General features: G+C 40.0%; 1 protein-coding gene across 2 annotated transcripts; it reads right to left on the reverse strand.

Moving 5' to 3' along the window:
* Window positions 1–1,401: 1,401 nt before the first annotated feature.
* fam49ba (family with sequence similarity 49 member Ba) lies at window positions 1,402–17,565 on the reverse strand. Of its 2 annotated transcripts, none has more exons than XM_084706767.1 (11): window positions 17,422–17,565; window positions 8,410–8,499; window positions 7,717–7,838; window positions 6,792–6,897; window positions 5,635–5,771; window positions 4,674–4,751; window positions 3,494–3,610; window positions 3,211–3,290; window positions 2,854–2,980; window positions 2,533–2,603; window positions 1,402–2,096 (listed from the first exon to the last, which is right to left on the reverse strand). In XM_084706767.1, the coding sequence occupies exons 2-11, from the start codon at window positions 8,480–8,482 to the stop codon at window positions 2,027–2,029; spliced, it is 981 nt and encodes a 326-aa protein (XP_084562893.1). In that variant the 5' UTR covers window positions 8,483–8,499; window positions 17,422–17,565; the 3' UTR covers window positions 1,402–2,026. The 2 variants fall into 2 exon arrangements, with proteins under 2 accessions (XP_084562893.1, XP_084562894.1); XM_084706768.1 differs by lacking the exon at window positions 17,422–17,565 and adding an exon at window positions 8,633–8,683.
* Window positions 17,566–17,659: the final 94 nt, after the last annotated feature.

A 17,659-nucleotide genomic window follows, 5' to 3' on the forward strand; every position in this document is an offset into this window, starting at 1 on the left:
CTATTTGGCCATGCATGCCTACGTCTTCTATTACTTTGTTTATTTGTTTGTGCAGACAGCAGCAAAAATTGTACAATCATGTGTAACATAAATGGCCGTATGTGCAGTAGTCTGGCGTTTAAAGGAGGCCATATTGTGGTGATATCATCCCTGACCTGGGGCTGACACGTTGTGTTTGGTCTCTGGCAGGAAGCCACACTTGGATCCAGGCTTTGTCTGGGTGCACACGGATTGGGGGTGAAGATCCAAGGGACAGTGAGGGACCGGAACTTAGAGCGTGGGAATGTTGGTCCGGAACCGGAATGGATGGGAAAGCTGTTAGGAAAACATACTGCAGCCTGTCCTCATCGAAGAAGGGGAGAGAGAGGGAGGAGAGAACAATGAGGGGCTCGTGGAAAAGCTGAGGAGAGAATGGAGATGAGGAAGATGAGGATGCAATCATGGGACTTGTGACACCAGTCATGATATGATGATTCAGTAACGTGAGGTACATAGGATTGTATTTAGGTCACCAACATGGTTTCACCCACCTCAATTCAGTTTGTGAATTAACCAAAATATGGGTCGCCAAAGGCTGTCCATTTTGTATGCTGGTACCACATTTACCTAAACACAGTGGCAAGCAGTGCGGCCTGGGGATGGGGTGAAACAACTCATTTCACCAAAATAATTGAGTGATTAAGTTCTCTGCTGATGCCAAAACAATCAGTGGCATGTATGAACTTTCCTTTCCCAGCCAGCTTGCCAACCCACTCGCCTCACTGTCACAGTTCTTGTCCGAGCCACGCATGAATGTGGAATGCATTACTCACTCCACACGCACTCTGTGTTTCCGGGGTTCAGCCAGGAGGAAACACAACTATCGCCCTCCACTTTCTTTTATGATCATAATCCAAAGGAGAAACAGCTGACAGGCAGGAACCAATGGACGGCTAAATGGTTGTTCCACATTGTATGTGCTTTGGGAGAGAGTTGAGTCTCCCAACCGACTTTATTACATGTGTAAAACGGAAATTCTTAATTCCTAAATTTCAGCCCACAGTCTTACTCATGTGGGTGGGGGTAAAGTAAATAGTTTAAACGTGTGTGTAAAAGAGGCATGCCTCAGATGTGAAATGGAAATAGATAAGCAATGGAATGTAGAACCTCCAAGACTGTAGTGTACACCAGGGAAAACATTTCTCACTTTAGTCAGAGAGATGACATTGAATAGTAATACTATTCTTATTTACACATGAATGGCCAACATTTTTACAAAATGGATTTTTAAAAATTATGTAGTGTACATATATTACTTACACTTGGGCTGTTTCCAAATCAAAAGCTTACATTTACTCAGCTATTCAATACCGAACAAACTGAACAGTACTGTAGGCCAAAGAGCAATGAGACAGAACCCAATTTAAAAATAAAAACCATTTATTTTTATTTTGTCACCTTAAACATTCTGTACCTCTTGCAAAAATAAAAATAAATTTACATTAAAAAAAATGCTGACACTGTATCATACAAGTATAAAAAGAAATCTTTTTTGAGAGCTTCCAGTTATAATTAATACTAAACTGTCATTGTCCAGAGATATTTGTTTTGGCAAATGGGTACCATCACTTCACAGCACTCTTGTTAGGAGTGTAATTTGATGTATAAGCACACTGTTGCAAGAATTGCAATCTGTTCTGAATATAGAACCATATGTAATTACACACTGTCATTTAACATGTTTGACAGTGAATGCATGTTCAATTTACAAGTTCCTCTGAACTTGCATGCACGAATAATATCAAGTGTTACCAAAAAATATTTTGAATATATAGATTTGTAATGCACAAAACCATACTTTTACAGTCAAATTGCTCCAGTGAAATTACTTATGGAAAAATAGGGCCTTACTACTTACCTGCAAGTCAACTAAAGGCCTGATGTCTGTTTTGTTAATTAAAAAACTGCCTTTTTAAAATTATACAAAATACAGCAGTTTAATTAACTCTGTCAGATAATGACAACTCTTGATACTGAACCGTTTCAGTTAATTGACTTGTAGCATATTCTTTATTTGCTTGGAGGTAGTCTCATCATTCAAATGCTTTGTTGTGTACCTGTGTATAGAGGAAGAGAGTTGTAAGTAATGGGTATTCAGTCGTAAGTCACTAGTTACCAAATACACAAATCTATGATTATTGACGTGAACTGGTAACCATTTTACCTTAGTTAACATGAATCATTATGTATGATGTGTTATATCAACACCTGTAGGAAAAACACCTACTAAAGCTCAGCTACTAAGCACCTACTAAAATCCTCCTCCCCAATACTTTGTTTTACTTGTGTAGCTACTGATGTTTCTATACTGTAATATCATGTTGCCATCACATAGCCATTTATATGTAACTACAATGTTATCACCACAGGTAATGTAAACATTGTACAGTAAAAATAAATTGTGTATGGATGAAACATTGGTAGTTGTACCCCCGCAAAATATATTTACAATAACGACACTAGTTTGTAGTAGAAAGGTTCCTGCCCTCTTACCTGAGAGCATTTAAAAGGCCCTCCACACTGCTTGGAGGCTGATCCTTGAGGACTTTGATGCATCCTTTCATCTATGTACAATATTTTTTAGAAGATACAAGACACAAGTCCATTTGTTTTTTAATCTTAAAAGTTGCCTTGAATCTAGATGCATTTGGGGTTTCGGCCACAGAAAGACTATGAAACTATCTTTTTTCACATTTAATAAAAATGTGGGTTTATTCAGTTGAGCTTCATCCACAGATGGCATATCCAAACAGTGTCAGAATGCCTGATGAAGACAATAGCAGTGATTCGATATTTGATCCTGTTTATACGTACGTCTATCTTGGAGGACCTGGTGAAGGCTCCCGCAGGATGGACATAGTCGTAAAGGATGATTACCCCCACCATCACACGCAAACAGAAGGACACAGTATCCTCGTTGGCAAAGCGGCTACGGTACTCCCTGTTGACCACACCGTTTATATACATACAAGCACACATGTCAAAAGTAAGCACTCAACATTTACATAACCGTGGTAGCCAGGGTGAACAAACCAGGTGAACAATCATAATACTGCTATCAGAATCCTGCATTCAAAGGTGTATATAGGATTGTGTTGACAAATTATATTTTAATACACAGGAATGATAACTTGAAATTGTAAGTAAACACAGTGAAGGCAACCAACTCACGGTGTCTCCAACATGACTTTACACACACTGGCCATTGTACTGAGGCAGTCTGTTGTGTTCTCAATGGGTAAGTCAGTGTTCTGAAAAATATAAGCAAACATTAACAAATTGGAATAGGACATGCATGTCAGAGAGACTTGTTAAAGTATGATCTTACCAAAATGTACTTATTTATGAGTACTGTCAATAGCTATGACCTATCTTTGTCTTGGATCCTGTACATGGGTGGTGTTTGATGTAAAACAAGCTTTGTTCCGGCAAGTTCTCAAGCTTTCACACTCACATCTGAGACAAATTTTGTTGTGGCGTCGCTTAGCGTTTTCAGCATCGGCGTGGCATTGGCATAGAACAGAGACATCCGATTGGCCAGTTCATTATTGACCTCGTTCTGCTCCTCCGCCTGAAAACAGAATTACTTTTTACTATTGTTTGTATCAATGTCACGGATACTAAAAACCCAGGTGTTCTCAAAAGCTAGGATGGAGGAACTTTTTTAAACATTAGGACCCAAGGTTAGACCATTGGCATTGCAAATTAAATCTATTCTGCTTTTGCTGCCTCTGCTTTTTAAATTGGTGTGCTCATTTAAATTTAAATCAACATGAGACGGACTACCAAATTGACTAAAAAAGCCGCATTTACAGCTGAGCCAACTCATTACATTAAGTGAAGGCAATTCATTATATCAAAGCTTTATAGAAAAGGAAGCAGTCAGCATGCAATCTGTATGCCTCATGCATGAAGCTGTACAGTATGTTGGCATTGGTGTAATGAGCCTGGGGAACTTAATGAATTATTCCCCAGCGGTGAGTGCTCCTAATGGGGGGGATACAAGGTCAACGAGCCCCTTGTCTCATGCTTATCCATTGTTCATTGGTGTTCTCTTTTGATCATTCTTGGAGGTTTGAGGTGGTTAAAGGTAGGATGTGTGAGTTTTGCGAACCCAGCAATTTTAGCTTGAGTACAAAATGATCCAACCCAAAATCATGAGTCAGCTGGCTGAGCGGTTAGGGAATTGGGCTAGTAATCTGAATGTTGCCGGTTTGATTCCCGGCTGTGCAAAATGACGTTGTGTCCTTGGGCAAGGCACTTCACCCTACTTGCCTCGGGGGAATGTCCCTGTACTTTACTGTAAGTCGCTCTGGTTAAGAGCGGCTGCTAAATGACTATGTATGTTCTATATGTAGAAAATCTATATGTAAAATATCACACCCCCTCCTTTCAAAACCCCTCCCCCAAAACACATGAACGCGCACATGAATGGATTGATTTAATTTTACTGTTAAATAACCAATACATCTAAAGGTTTATCAGGATGTGGATACACCACAACTTATTTTTATAATAATTAAGGTTAGGGCAGTTGATGCATAAATATATACAATACTATTATAGGCATTTTATTGCATAAAATATGTTTTTCTGAGAAAGGACTTTCAAATTTATCAGTAATTTGTACTCACAGCGACATTGTTGATGCGCATTCGGCTCAGTGTCCTTCTATAGTAGCTGAAGTCATTTTGGATGGCGGGGTTTGTCATCTGTCATGGAAAGACACAAAATCACCACAAAAAACTTGATCAAAACATGCTCCTACCCTGTGCTTGACATTTACACAAGTTATGTATAGTGTATGCCTGGAAATGTGATTAGTATTACGGTTATAACAGAGGAATTGTCATGAAGAGTCTATAAAAGAGTCTATAGTACATGTACCCCCATGTCATCAGTTCTCTTAGCATAGTATAATTCCAATACCTTACATTTCTTTCAGTGTAGTTACATTTCTGTAGGTTTTTTAATGACAAAACATTGAAAAACTGGTTTCTCTTTTTGTTCATGACTTTCCCTTTCATTCATTCCTACTTGCTATTACTCTACCAGAGTTATGCAAATCATGACCTCTAACGGTACAGTGAGATCATAAAAAAAAAGGAGATGATCCCATGGGGACTTTCTTCCCTCTATTTTTTCACCATTAATAAACATGCAGTTCAAAGAGAACAAAGATCCCAGTCTCATTTGCATGGCATATGTAGGTGGTGCCAGTGACACAGTAGCTCAGAGGATATGGATGAGTTGAAGATGCATTGGAGGAGGGACAGAGTGGGGGAGGCGAGGGGAAGATAAGGAGTCAGCAGTTCTTAAAGAAGGAAGAATGGTGACCATGCTAAGGTACAGGGACATTTTAGTCAGGTTGGTTTTATGTGGTAGTAGTTGTAGAGTGATTTTGGTTAGAGCTGGAGTAAGTGCTGTTTTATTTCCAAAACGGATGTACTGTATTTATTTTCCATTTTGTTTTTTATTTTGTTTGAATAAACTGCAAGTTGAGGGAGTAGACCTCATCTATACCTTGGTGTGAGTTCACCAAATAAATGACCAATAGCCGAGTCCAAACACAATAGTAGTAGGAAAACACCAGACCTTAAGCTCATCAAAACGCAGTGTGAAGTGGAGGATCTCGGCGAACTGTCGGGCCAGGGCCTGCTCCTGCTCCAGATGCTGTGTGGGGCTGCAGCGTGCACTGGTCAGAGACTTTAGCAGACCATGCAACGACCCCTCTGAGGAGGAGGAAGAGGGAGAGAGGGCAAGTGGGAGAGAGGAAAAGAAAGGGAGAGTAGGAGAGGGAGAGGGAATGTGATCAGGATGGATAGAGGATCGCAGGAGATCTGCAAAGGAGTCCTCTCGTTCACCTTCTGCTCTCTGCAAGTGACAGGCAAATCTCCACAGCACATTTCTCATGCATATCTGAAATGTTTTGTGCCATACAGACCCATCTAAGATGACATTTCTACCTTACTATTTGTTTTTTGTTTTTTACCAGTAATGATGACCTGTATCAATTACATATACATTACACGTTCGAAGGGGAAAAAGGAACCATGAAAATGAACACGTCTTGGTCACCCATAACCGCATCACATATCTGGGGCCGAGACACCATTCATATTTAATGGATCAGACTAGTCTGGGTTCTCTCCTGATGGCAAACCAACCCAGTTGCTGAGTTCTGTTGGGATTTCATGGCAAAGATTTAACTTGTCTCTGTCACAGCCCATCTCCTGAGTGATGCGCCACTGGCCGAGGTCTAGACGTGATCAGAGCATGTGACAGATAATTAGGTCACTATCCAGTTTTTCTGAGGCGGCCCCCCTTTTCCGCTTGTATCATTTAGTGAATAGAAAATCTTTAGCTTAAGGCAATTCATGTCTAGAGACTAGTGAGATCTCATGGACTGTGTGTGCTCCATATGTTTTACATTCAATTATACCTATATACATCCTTGTCAATAAGAACATCTTCCCGGTTAAATCAAGTTGTAAAAAAAAAAAAACTGTATATGATTTAAGGAGGCAGATGACAGGCCAGGGAGCAGATAGTTACCGCAGCGCATACAAATACTTAATTTTTTCTTCTGGAAAAAAAGCTTTGGAACTAATAAGGTGGTCTATGACTGTACCTACCGGTGGGAGCAACGGAGGTGGTGAACACAATGGATCAGCGCTATTTTGCTCAGGTCCATATGTTTCCTCAAGAGAAGCTCCTCGCCACAGTGTTTGTGGCTTTTGTGATGTACGTACCTAACCTCAGAGAGAACTCATAGAACTTCTTCAGTTTCCCCACCAGCGGCACCACGGCAGCCCAGGCTCTCTCCTGGACCTGGTCCACACTAGGATTCTGTATCGCCTGGAGGGGGGGGGGGGGTGTATGGAGGGAACGGTGGAGAAAGGGATGGAGATGAAGAAAGTGGAAGAGATGAGGGTGGATGTTAGACCAAATGAGGTTTGGAAATATTGGAGAGGAAATATGAAAAATCGTTAGACAGTTGGAAAAGCAGAAAGAGGGGAATGAGGGGTATCAAGAAAAGGGAGGGAGAAAGGTTTGGAGAGGTAGGAAGAAAGAGGTTGGGCTGTTTTGTCTTGGGAAATGCTTTTACTTAAATGACTAAGAATAGAATAAAACTGACAGAAATTACTGCTATTGACTTAATATTGTGCTGTGATGACATGAAGCTGGTGAGGAGGGGGGAGGGTATGGGCTTTCTCTAATCTGCACAAAGTTACGTAGCTTTTCTTTTCTCCCAAAGGACACATTTTGATCAAAAGAACAAAAGCATTGAGAAGAATACAAGAGCAGGAGCCTATTTCCAAAATAATTCAGGAACCTTTGCACCCAAAAATAAAAAAGGAACACATGATTGACAGCTTGGCGCATGCTGCCCCTTGGTTTCTGCTGTTACCATGGCAACCATTAAAAGTACCTAGCTGAAAATAAACTGCTTTGCCCAAACCAAAAACCATGGATACAGTCAAAACCCTGTCACTAACACAAGCCTACCAAGACAACTGCACAGTGATTTTTGTTAAAACACCAGTTTAATGTTCAACCTCAAATTACATTCCATTTCAGGGTTGGTTCCTATCATAGCCTGCTGAGCATCAGCCAAGGTCAGAGTTTGAGGAACGGTTAAATGTCGATGCCGTTTTTTTTTCTTGTTCTTCTCACCTGTCTGATCTCTTCTCCTGCTCCACGGTAGGACTGCAGGTCATCCAGTATGGCCAGAGCCTCCAGCAGCACCTTGTTCACCTGCTCCCACTGCTGCCTCTCTGCTTCTGTAGGCTTGGCATCTGGGGACGGTGCACAGGAGCAGTGAACACAAGCCTAACGATGCTATAGGATGTTGGGAAGACAGCTGTAATGTGATGCGATGTCTGTAAAATGAATGTAAGATTAGTCATAAGGATGAACAGTAGCAACGGCATGTGACAACTGAGATATTCGTCGTTTGCGAGGGAGATTTTCGGAATTGTTAAAGTAACGGAAACACCCATTGGAAGCAGTGTACCTTGGCCCAAGCGTAGTCCACAGGACAGATGCTTATAGGATGAGGGAAATGAAAGAAAATGTGAACAAAGTGTTCTACCTACTAAGCTAGGAAAAGGAGACTTGTGTGTTGATGTAAATAAGCTGGATAAGTGAATCCTATACCCCGGTTACAAACTTGGCAGTGAGGACAAACAATCCTCAACCTTTTGCTTTCCGTAGCTGAAATGGCATTACCAGATCACTCCTACCACTTCTGCCCCCTATAAATACCTGTCCCTCAAATTAGTATGTCTGAATGGATGGATAGGTGGACTGGATGACCCTGTGTTGTGTGTGTTCTGCGATTGCTGTGGGTGTACCCTTATTGCTTACTCTCAAAGTCCAGGAAGAAGTTTCCTGCATTGTTATCAATGTCCCTCGTCAACACCTTGATCAGGTTCCCCATGATGGACAATGAACCACCTGCAGACAGTGGAAGGGAATTGGTCAGTTTAGATATGCATACATTTCCTTCCATTCTTGTGGGTGTTACTGGGTGCAAACTGTGTGTGTGTGCTTGTCTGTATTTTGAATTTAACATGTTTAACAATATTACATAATTTTTCTTAAAATGTCCTAATAATGTTGCAGTGATGCCAGACTCTGAGATGGTAACTGTTCATTTCCAGAGGTTAATTACTAGGGTTCCAAAGAGAGTAAATATTCTGAACTTGACATCACAATACCTTTAAATTACAGCACAATTAACCCTGTAACCCTACAGCCACATGCATGTGGCAATTCATTTCACAGTATCGTTAAACAATAGCCATGTATTTAATTAGTTCTAGCCAAAGGGAGAAAGGGTGTTTTGTATGTATGACGTATATAATATGGAGGAATCCTCATACTTACTGAAGCCCTATAATTAATGAATCAGAAGTGTTTTCCCTTACTTTTTAGCTTCTCACCAACAGAGGCTGTGTAGAAAACACATTAACTACACGCAGTACTGAAAATAACCCTTTCAAGGAGCACTATCCTGACACCAGGTCACCATGTTGTGGTAAAAACAAGAAACACAGTTGCTGTTTTGGGATTGACAGATTAAGGATGGGCGCTGTTTTCATCAAATAAGGAACTCAACTCTGTCAGTTGGCATTGGCTATTGCAAGTTATTAACAAAGCCTGTCCTTACAAATGTCATTGTGCATCACAGACACTCCCTTCTGTCCATGGGGTGCTACAATCACACACAAAGATGTATTTTTCTTTTCAAAATGAACATTGAGTTGTCTACAGCTGAGATGTCTACAGTTGGTAACTTGGGGGCGAACCCTGACTTTTAATATCTAGTGGTGGTCAATGCATGACTCGCATACAGTGAGACATAGTTAGCTGTCAGCCGCAGTGCCGACAGCCTTTAGTACAAGCAGACCACATACTGTTGTCATAGACAGCTGTTATGGTTCCCTGCTTGGAAAAATACATGAATATACACAAAGGTTTTGCTTACAGCAGAACTAATATTTTCTGACAAAGGTCACTGATAAAAATTTAAATCAAAGTTAAATGTATGAGGATCGAAGACGCCCCTTGAGCACAACACTTTCTGATTACACAAACTTAACACATATATGATCGGAATCGGAGTGTGAGTGCACAACAATGACTAACTCAGTTGGTAGGATCTTCATCTGTCGGGCGACTGGATGACTTCCTACTACAAGTTTGCGGGGTGGTTGCTAGTTTGTCCTTCACTGCCCCCTGGCAGTCAATCTGGCACTGAAAGTTGAAGTGGTCATCTGCCGTTGTTTACAACAGGATCCTGAGTAGCAGTTTTGGTAGTAGTTTTTGCTCCAACCTAATCGAATGCACCTGAACCTACTAATGATCCGGTTGATGAGATTAATCTGATTAATTACAACTAGGGTTGGAGTCCAAGGCCACAGGATGGGAGCTCTTCAGGAGAAGGATTCATCAGTTGGTAGCGGCACTGAAACTAACTGAAGCTGGTAGACACTGGCTTAGATCAGTTCTACTGTACGTCTATCATGGTTAGAGAACTACAACGTGTGCAGACTTTAGTTTTGTTCAAGAAAACACTGACCTAAAAATGCCTCATCAATGTCATCAGTGTGCTTAAAAATAGTTTTCTGGATTAATATTATTATTATTCTGTAGCTTCTTCTGTAATGTACATGGGCTTGAACTACGGGATCATCCATCTGGTAAAGTAATACAGAAAGTAATATCTCTAACGTTAAGGATAAGACCTGAGGCCCTGCCCTCAACTAAACATACCCTGCTACTCTACACAGTACCTTAGAAACTGAACTAGTACTTTGAAACTGAAACTGACTTTGGACTGAACTATTCTACTTGATTCCAGCTAATCTATTGATGAACCATAACTGTAAACTAAGTGAACCTGCTGAATTCTGCTCTGCCTGGTGACATGCAGTGAGCAATGTCATAAAGTACATTTAGATAACTCAAAGAAAATGATTTACCATATGCTTAAACCAATCAGCTATTGGGCCTGGCTAATCCATGTCATTGCAGTTTAGCAACATGGCAAAACACTGGATTAAGCTAATCAGCCTTCAACAAATTGGTTTTAATGTGGCATCTAAATCAGTCATGTTAAACAACTGCAACAGGCCATGTAGTCCATGCAGTTAGCATAGCCAAACATGCTTCAAGCAGAAAGATGGATAGGTGTGTGCCTCTATTTTTAATTTCAATGCTAAAGGCTGTGGTGTTTCAGATTTGCACCAGAACTATTAATTAACTATTAAACTATTAATAAAAGGCAGTAGTCGTTTGATTGACAGACAGGATCTCAAGAAAAGACTGTTGGTATTGGTGTGCTTGTGTATTTGCATTGATTGTTATTAGTTTTTGTGGACCTGTGTGACCTCTCATGACGCGTGTGATTTGTTTATCTAGGCTCCAGCATGATGGAGGCAGCTTTAAGGTGGACTACTGTTGATGAGAGACATTCAGGGCAATGTGTATGACATCACTATTGACATCACTTGTTATTGTTTACAGGATAACAGAAAGCCCCACCCCTTACTATCACCCAAAACCCTATCATCCCCTTTGAGCTTGCCATTGGTGGGGGGTTGGTGAACCACAGCAGAAACGGGTTACAATTATCTGAAGCCCCCTCATTCGTCTAGAACTCCTCTATCCTTCTTTCCCATTGGCTGAGTAGGGGAACTCAGCATTCGACTGTATCCATGGAGCCCCAAAAATATATCTCCACTGAAAACAGTCGAATAGCCAATCAGAGGACAGCTTTGGTGGAGGAGAGGAGATTACTAGCACTAACAAGACATGAAAAAGGGATACAATAATAAATGCATACAGATTGAGTGCTGCTTGAAAGCAGAACATGACTTTAAAACAACAAAAAACAGTAATTTCTGTAATCTGACAGTGGTTTTTGAGAAAAATAAGCTTAGCAAAAATAGGGGGAAACCTTGTAAATTGTGAGAGGTATCTCAATTAAGTTTTTTTTTTTTCTTAGTTTTGGTTTGTCTCACATTAAAAAATGTTTTGCTCTGGTTTAACGAAACAATCAAAACATATATTTAGTATGAAAGCCGAAAGAGTTGGTATTGCTTGTCCCGTTAGTATATCTATTGTATTATTTGCTGGATATTAAAACACACAAGTTTCTGCACAGTGGAAGGGCCGTTAGTGTGTGAGGAGAATCTCTGCATGTTGAATGAAGCTGTGTTAGTACATTCCTACGCCTCTACCGCAGTGCAGCATGATAGTCCACGTGCCCTCCATACAACTACTACTACTACTACTACTACTACTACCTCAAACCACACTATGAAAATCACCCCCCACTTCCCTTCCTTTCTCTCTCTCTCTCTACTACTACAACACAATTCCCAGCCAGTGAAAGACTCCCTCCTCTCTCCCACACACACACACACACACACACACAGAGGTAGAGGGAGTAGAGGTGACACGTGGGGGCGGGCGACGCAAGGCTAAAGAGGAGGAGGTTGACTTGACCCAGATTTGCCCAATGACACGCCATGTAGCATTAGCCTCCCTGCTATTGCTAGCCTCTAGCTCAACGGGGTGGGAATGCCATGCTGGGGGGTGCTGACTGCGCAGTGAAGTAGAAATCAGTGACGTATATCGACCCACATGGGACTGGCACAGATTAAGGCATGTACGCTCCATTTAGTGGGCTTCTTTTCTTTTTTTTTTCAACGTAGATGCGTACCTTTTTTTAAAGTTACCAACAGTACTGTACCAGATTATTTATGCCCTTAAATTTGCCTCCAAAGGTTGGTAGCAACTTCCTACCTTACACTGGTGCAGCCAAAAGCCCAGGGAGGAGGAAAGACGAACATACATTGTAAGATATTAATGTAGAAAATGTTTGTATTTACTCCGGTTTTTGATTTTGGTGTTTGGCGTATACTGTGCCAGTCTGTAGAGTGTGTGTGGTCTTACAATATCGCTTCATCATTCTAAATATCAATTTCTTATTCTTCATTGATATACAACTGTGATAGAATAGAAGCACCCCACCATTATTGAGATCAGTGCAATATTAATGCTTGAAGTTTTTTTTTTTTCTTTTTTTTTTTTTTACTGGCCCGTTGCTGTACATGCTTTATGAAGCCCTTTGTTTGACCTTGGCACTGCCCTCTACTGTTAGCGACATTTGATCAAAAACACAGCTTAAATCAGCACACAGTGAACCACTCCCACTCCCACCCAAACACTGCCATAGATAAACTGTTCAGACACACATCTAATGTCTTGTTAATTCCAACACACACACAGAGATCTACACACACACGCTGTACCCAGCTCTTTTCAAATCAAAACAAGTCCTCCCCTCCCACCACACACCCTTGGCATGGTCTAATGCCGAGCATAGCAAAGGCTGGCACTGAAACATCTTTACTTGTTTACTACTGCTGCAATGCAGTGGTCCTGTGGTACTTCAGATGTGACTAATCACAATATGTTGTGATGTTTTACATCACCCTGTAATAGTGTGTGTGTGTGTGTGTGTGTGTGTGTGTGTGTGTGTGTGTGTGTGTGTGTGTGTGTGTGTGTGTGTGTGTGTGTGTGTGTGTGTGTGTGTGTGTGTGTGTGTGTGTGTGTGTGTGTGTGTGTGTGTGTGTGTGTGTGTATTTACATGATGGTTGTCCTGTATGACTGTAACCATGTTTTGGCAGAGTGGGGGGGTGTAAAGATGCCAGAATCCAGGCTTAAAAGGGGGGTGAGTGGAAACATAACAGGGCATTGAAAGGGCACAGACATTCTCAGACATCCTCAGCACAGCGCTTGGAGGCAAAAGACAGAGGTGTCTTTGAAGAGTCTTGATTGCAGGCTTGACAAATATGCCACACACGCACCCACACACAAATGCGGATGTCAACATGAGATACAATATTATTAGTAGACAAATTCACTCACTTCGCAAACCAAATACAGTACATTTACTTACACACACATACACAAGCCCTATAGGATAGCATACATTTTTATGTAACCTAAATGTTTCTAGTTTAATATACAGTATTTCAATAAGATATTTTATAATACTTCCGAATGAAAATCTTCATTTGCACTTCCAAATTCACAAATGCACAATATTAAATTCAAATGTGATTCTTTCTTAGAAAACCATTTAGTATTCACATTTACATATTTTGGGGCCCTCCATCCTATCTATCTATCTATCTATTTATCTATCTAGATAGAAAGATGTGCTAGTGTTTAGTGGGTTTCCAAAAATATATTTTTTTAATTTTTTTTAATGAAAACTGCAACCAGGTCAAAAAAACCAGGGCAGTGTTTCTGGAGTTTCACCCTAAGGGTGCACAACACATCTGACATGCTAGAGAGGTGCGGGACACGCCTCCATCAGTGGTGTCATTTTGCCCTCTAGTGGAATAACCTGGAACTGCAAGGTGAAAAAACACCTTATGGTTTCAACCATAACCTGTTACTGGTGTTGAGGCATTATAAGCAGGTGTTGACACATTCCTCAATGTCTGCCAATTATAAAATACATAGGCCTATTAAATGGGATTGAACAGGATAGCACCAACAGCTTTTTAATTATATAATCTAATTTAGAACAGTTTGCAGATGCATTCTTGACTAAATTGTTTCAAATTAGCACAGACACGAGCACAAATAAGCACAAATAAGCACAAATAGGTCATTTATGTTTCTCATAGACTGTTCATGAGAATTATTATTCTTAGTATTTGGTATTGAGGGCAAGAATATAGTAATTTGAGGAATCTATCACGCTGTGGCTGTATTAATCTTTTACGATTTAAGGGTTTGTGTAAACTCAGAGATGAAAGTGAATTATGCCAGGTCAATATCAAGCCTAAAAATAAGACCTAACAACTGGTAAATCATCTACTTTTACAGTTATTTTGTGGTAAACGGTACCCTCTAGGGACAAGCAACAAAAATCAATCCAAAGAAACACATTAGTGAATTGAAAGCATGTTGCAGAACCCCTGGGCAAGGTACTGGACCACCGACACAATGCTTTTTGGATGATTGCCTCGTGATCAGGTCAAGAACAAGTGAAAAATACGTGTTTTGCAAGTATTTAAAAAAAGAAACTTCTGTTGAACCGGAATCCATCCACCAAGACTTCCTGTCTGGATTGGGGGAAGTGAGTTCAACAGTAAGAGAAAGTACTATCTTTCTGTGGTCTACCGAGTCACCTAAAACTGTCACAAACCCACTGTATACACAGAACACCTGAAACACATTATTGCACATTATACAAACATTGTACTCTATTGTAATTAAAAGAGGTTGATATACAGTGCCAGAAGTGAAGCACAACTTGCTTACAGTACTGTCGATTTTGGTCCAGTACAGCAGCCTTGCAGATACAAGACAGCAGGACAACTCTTGGATACAGCAGCAATAGTCTATTGGCACATATGCCATTTAATGCTTCCAAATCACACTGAAAAAGACCCCCTTACAAACATTCATACATAATACATATATTCACTACACATACCCAACTACTGCTGTCATGGAAATGAAAAATACAAAACGGCACGGAAAAATGCCAAGAGCTGCATCACAAGAGGTGTGATGTCAAGCGCAGCAAGAGGGGAAACTTGTGAGAACTTGCCAATCGTGGCGTGACTGTGCATGCTATTTGTCTGAGCACAAACACCAGCAGCTCTAAATGGCCATGTGGGGAACACATTCACACACAATAGGGGCCTTTAGTCAGAGTAAGTTTGTATTCTAGCGGCCGTGAAACTGAAAATGATTCTTATCATCTATATGTTAATGTATTCATAAACTTGTTTTTTCTTATATATATATGTTACATACAGTGTATGATAGTGATTATTCAAAAACACAAGGCTTCTGGGTCTAATTTCACACGTTAATGTTGGTGGGTGCTGCAGTTCCAGACACTTGTGGTTGCAGACAAGTGAAAAAGATCCACACTCAAAGAAGCCTTCCAGGAAGTAGAGAAAAGCAAGAGGCTGGTATTTCCTGTGCATTTATGTTTCTCTGTCTGTACCTTTTTGACTGTCTTTCTCAACTTGAAGGTCGTTCTAAGCCACAAAAGATATTGTTGCAGCTATTTGTCTCGATCATGAGAAGTGATAGTGGCATCAGTGAGTTAGCCAAATAAGGCTACAGCCCATCTTATTATGCTGCAGTGAAATACGTTTTACACCCAGACAATTTCTGAGGTGTGAAAATAAACGGATGGTTTAAAAACAATTCCCCATGACCATACTACAGTTCAAAGTAACTTAACAAAATATACGCTGCAGATGTGCAGTAACGATCTTTAATCTATACAAAGGCTTTGCTAAACTGTCTGAATAAATAACTATTATAGACTTTTTATTTGAAGACACTTTCATTAATATAGGTCCCTGTCATAGTAACAGTACAACTTTCATAAAACCTAAACTTTATCATGACTAAGCCTATCCATTTCGAAGACTTCTAAATAATACCCCCTCAGGCTTAAAAGAAACAACCTGTAACTCGGGTAGTCTAACAAATGGCACAGCTTAAAGACCTGCTCTGCAGCGCAGAAGAGATGCAATCATTTGTACAGGAATGCACACAAAGTCTCACAAATGTTTAAAAAAGTCAATAACAACTATGATATATACTTATTTATATGTATGATTAATATACTATAACATCTAGAGGTTTTGCTTACTGCAAAAAACAAGATAAAGAAAATCCTCTTGCCTTTGAGATGAAAGATGTGTATCTTTTTGTTAACCTTAAGTGTTTATCTACTGTAGGCCTACAAATGATATGAGTAGCAGGTGAGTAAGACATCATAAAAGGGTCAACAGTCAGTCTACAGTATGCCTGTGAGAGAAGTGAACCTAGACAATGGTACACAAAGTTTACTGTCAATAGTAATGTATTTACTTATTTTCACACTTGTTAAATCATCCTGTATGGACACGTATTTGAAAAAGGATTTAGGAAAAAGATGCTAGTTACTGTACTTTGATTTTGAAATTTGATTGTCTGCATCAAATGACGGATTCTATTATGCCTTAAAATATCTATGCTGTCCACAATGTTCAGTGGTCTTCTCTTATCCATTCATTTGACAGTAAAACAAACAACATGTTGCTGAACATCCTATTGCATTTTTACAACTTAAGGGGCCCATTGTGTAACATAATGTAAGTGTTACTTCACGTTACTTCACCGGTTAAATAGGTGAAGCAGATTATTTTTTGGTCTGAGATATGATTTGTTGATAAACAAACAAACAAAAGTTGAGTTAACTCTAAACATCAAGTAAATATTTTCACTTTGTTTTTGTCAACTTACATTTCTCATTTTATAGTGAATCGATGACGATGGGCAAACATTATCATGCTGTAAGATGCAGTACTAGAAGTCAGACACAACGATAATGACGGATGACGGAACTAAATGGATTGTGCGTGTTTTGAATAAACAAATGAGGAAGTGAATGGTTATACTTTGTCAGTTCACTACGGAAAATGTAATATATAACATTGTTCAGACAAGCATCATACAGTATAAAACTGACATCTTTAGACGTCATAACACATTTTGTTGTTTTAACTCCGTAGAGACCAGGCAAAAATGCTGCGTTGCATTACTGTATGCCCTTCGCACCCTTTTATCTCTTCCATAATTGAATTTAACTGTTAACTTACTTTGTACAAGCAGAACATTTAGGTAAATCCTGCTGCAATTCAGAATTCGCGTGGAATGTATACCTGAATATGAAATAGCCACACGTTTGCAACCCCCGACACGCATGACATTATAAAACCATTTCCAACCAACGTGCAAGCGCAAGAGTAGTTACATTTTTGTACATGTTTGACCTACCTTCTAAATGTAGCCAATTTCCACCTGACGTTGGTCGGTAAATGAATGTTTTATCAAGTAAATAGACAACCAGGTACACGGTCCCGTCAGTCTCTATGAAGATGATTGGTCAACCCGGAAAAATAATTGCTTCTGCTCAGGTCCTGTCTGGTAAGGCTTTTGAAAGAGAGCAGCCCATAACTATAAAAGGAATTGATTTCACGAGTAGGAAGTGACACTTCATGACAAAGGCGGCAAT

Source organism: Hypomesus nipponensis, chromosome 10 (genome assembly GCF_054491055.1).
Source record: "Hypomesus nipponensis isolate SF chromosome 10, ASM5449105v1, whole genome shotgun sequence".
NCBI lineage: Eukaryota > Metazoa > Chordata > Actinopteri > Osmeriformes > Osmeridae > Hypomesus > Hypomesus nipponensis.

Bases quoted from the DNA above. Each gene is read 5' to 3' on its own strand.
- fam49ba (XM_084706767.1), bottom strand. From the start codon at position 8,482: ATGGGGAACCTGATCAAGGTGTTGACGAGGGACATTGATAACAATGCA. The intron at 2,981-3,210 runs GTGAGTTGGTTG...TGTGGTCAACAG, and splicing joins AAAGTCATGTTGGAGACACC to GGAGTACCGTAGCCGCTTTG. The intron at 2,604-2,853 runs GTACGTATAAAC...TATTGTACATAG, and splicing joins CCAGGTCCTCCAAGATAGAC to ATGAAAGGATGCATCAAAGT.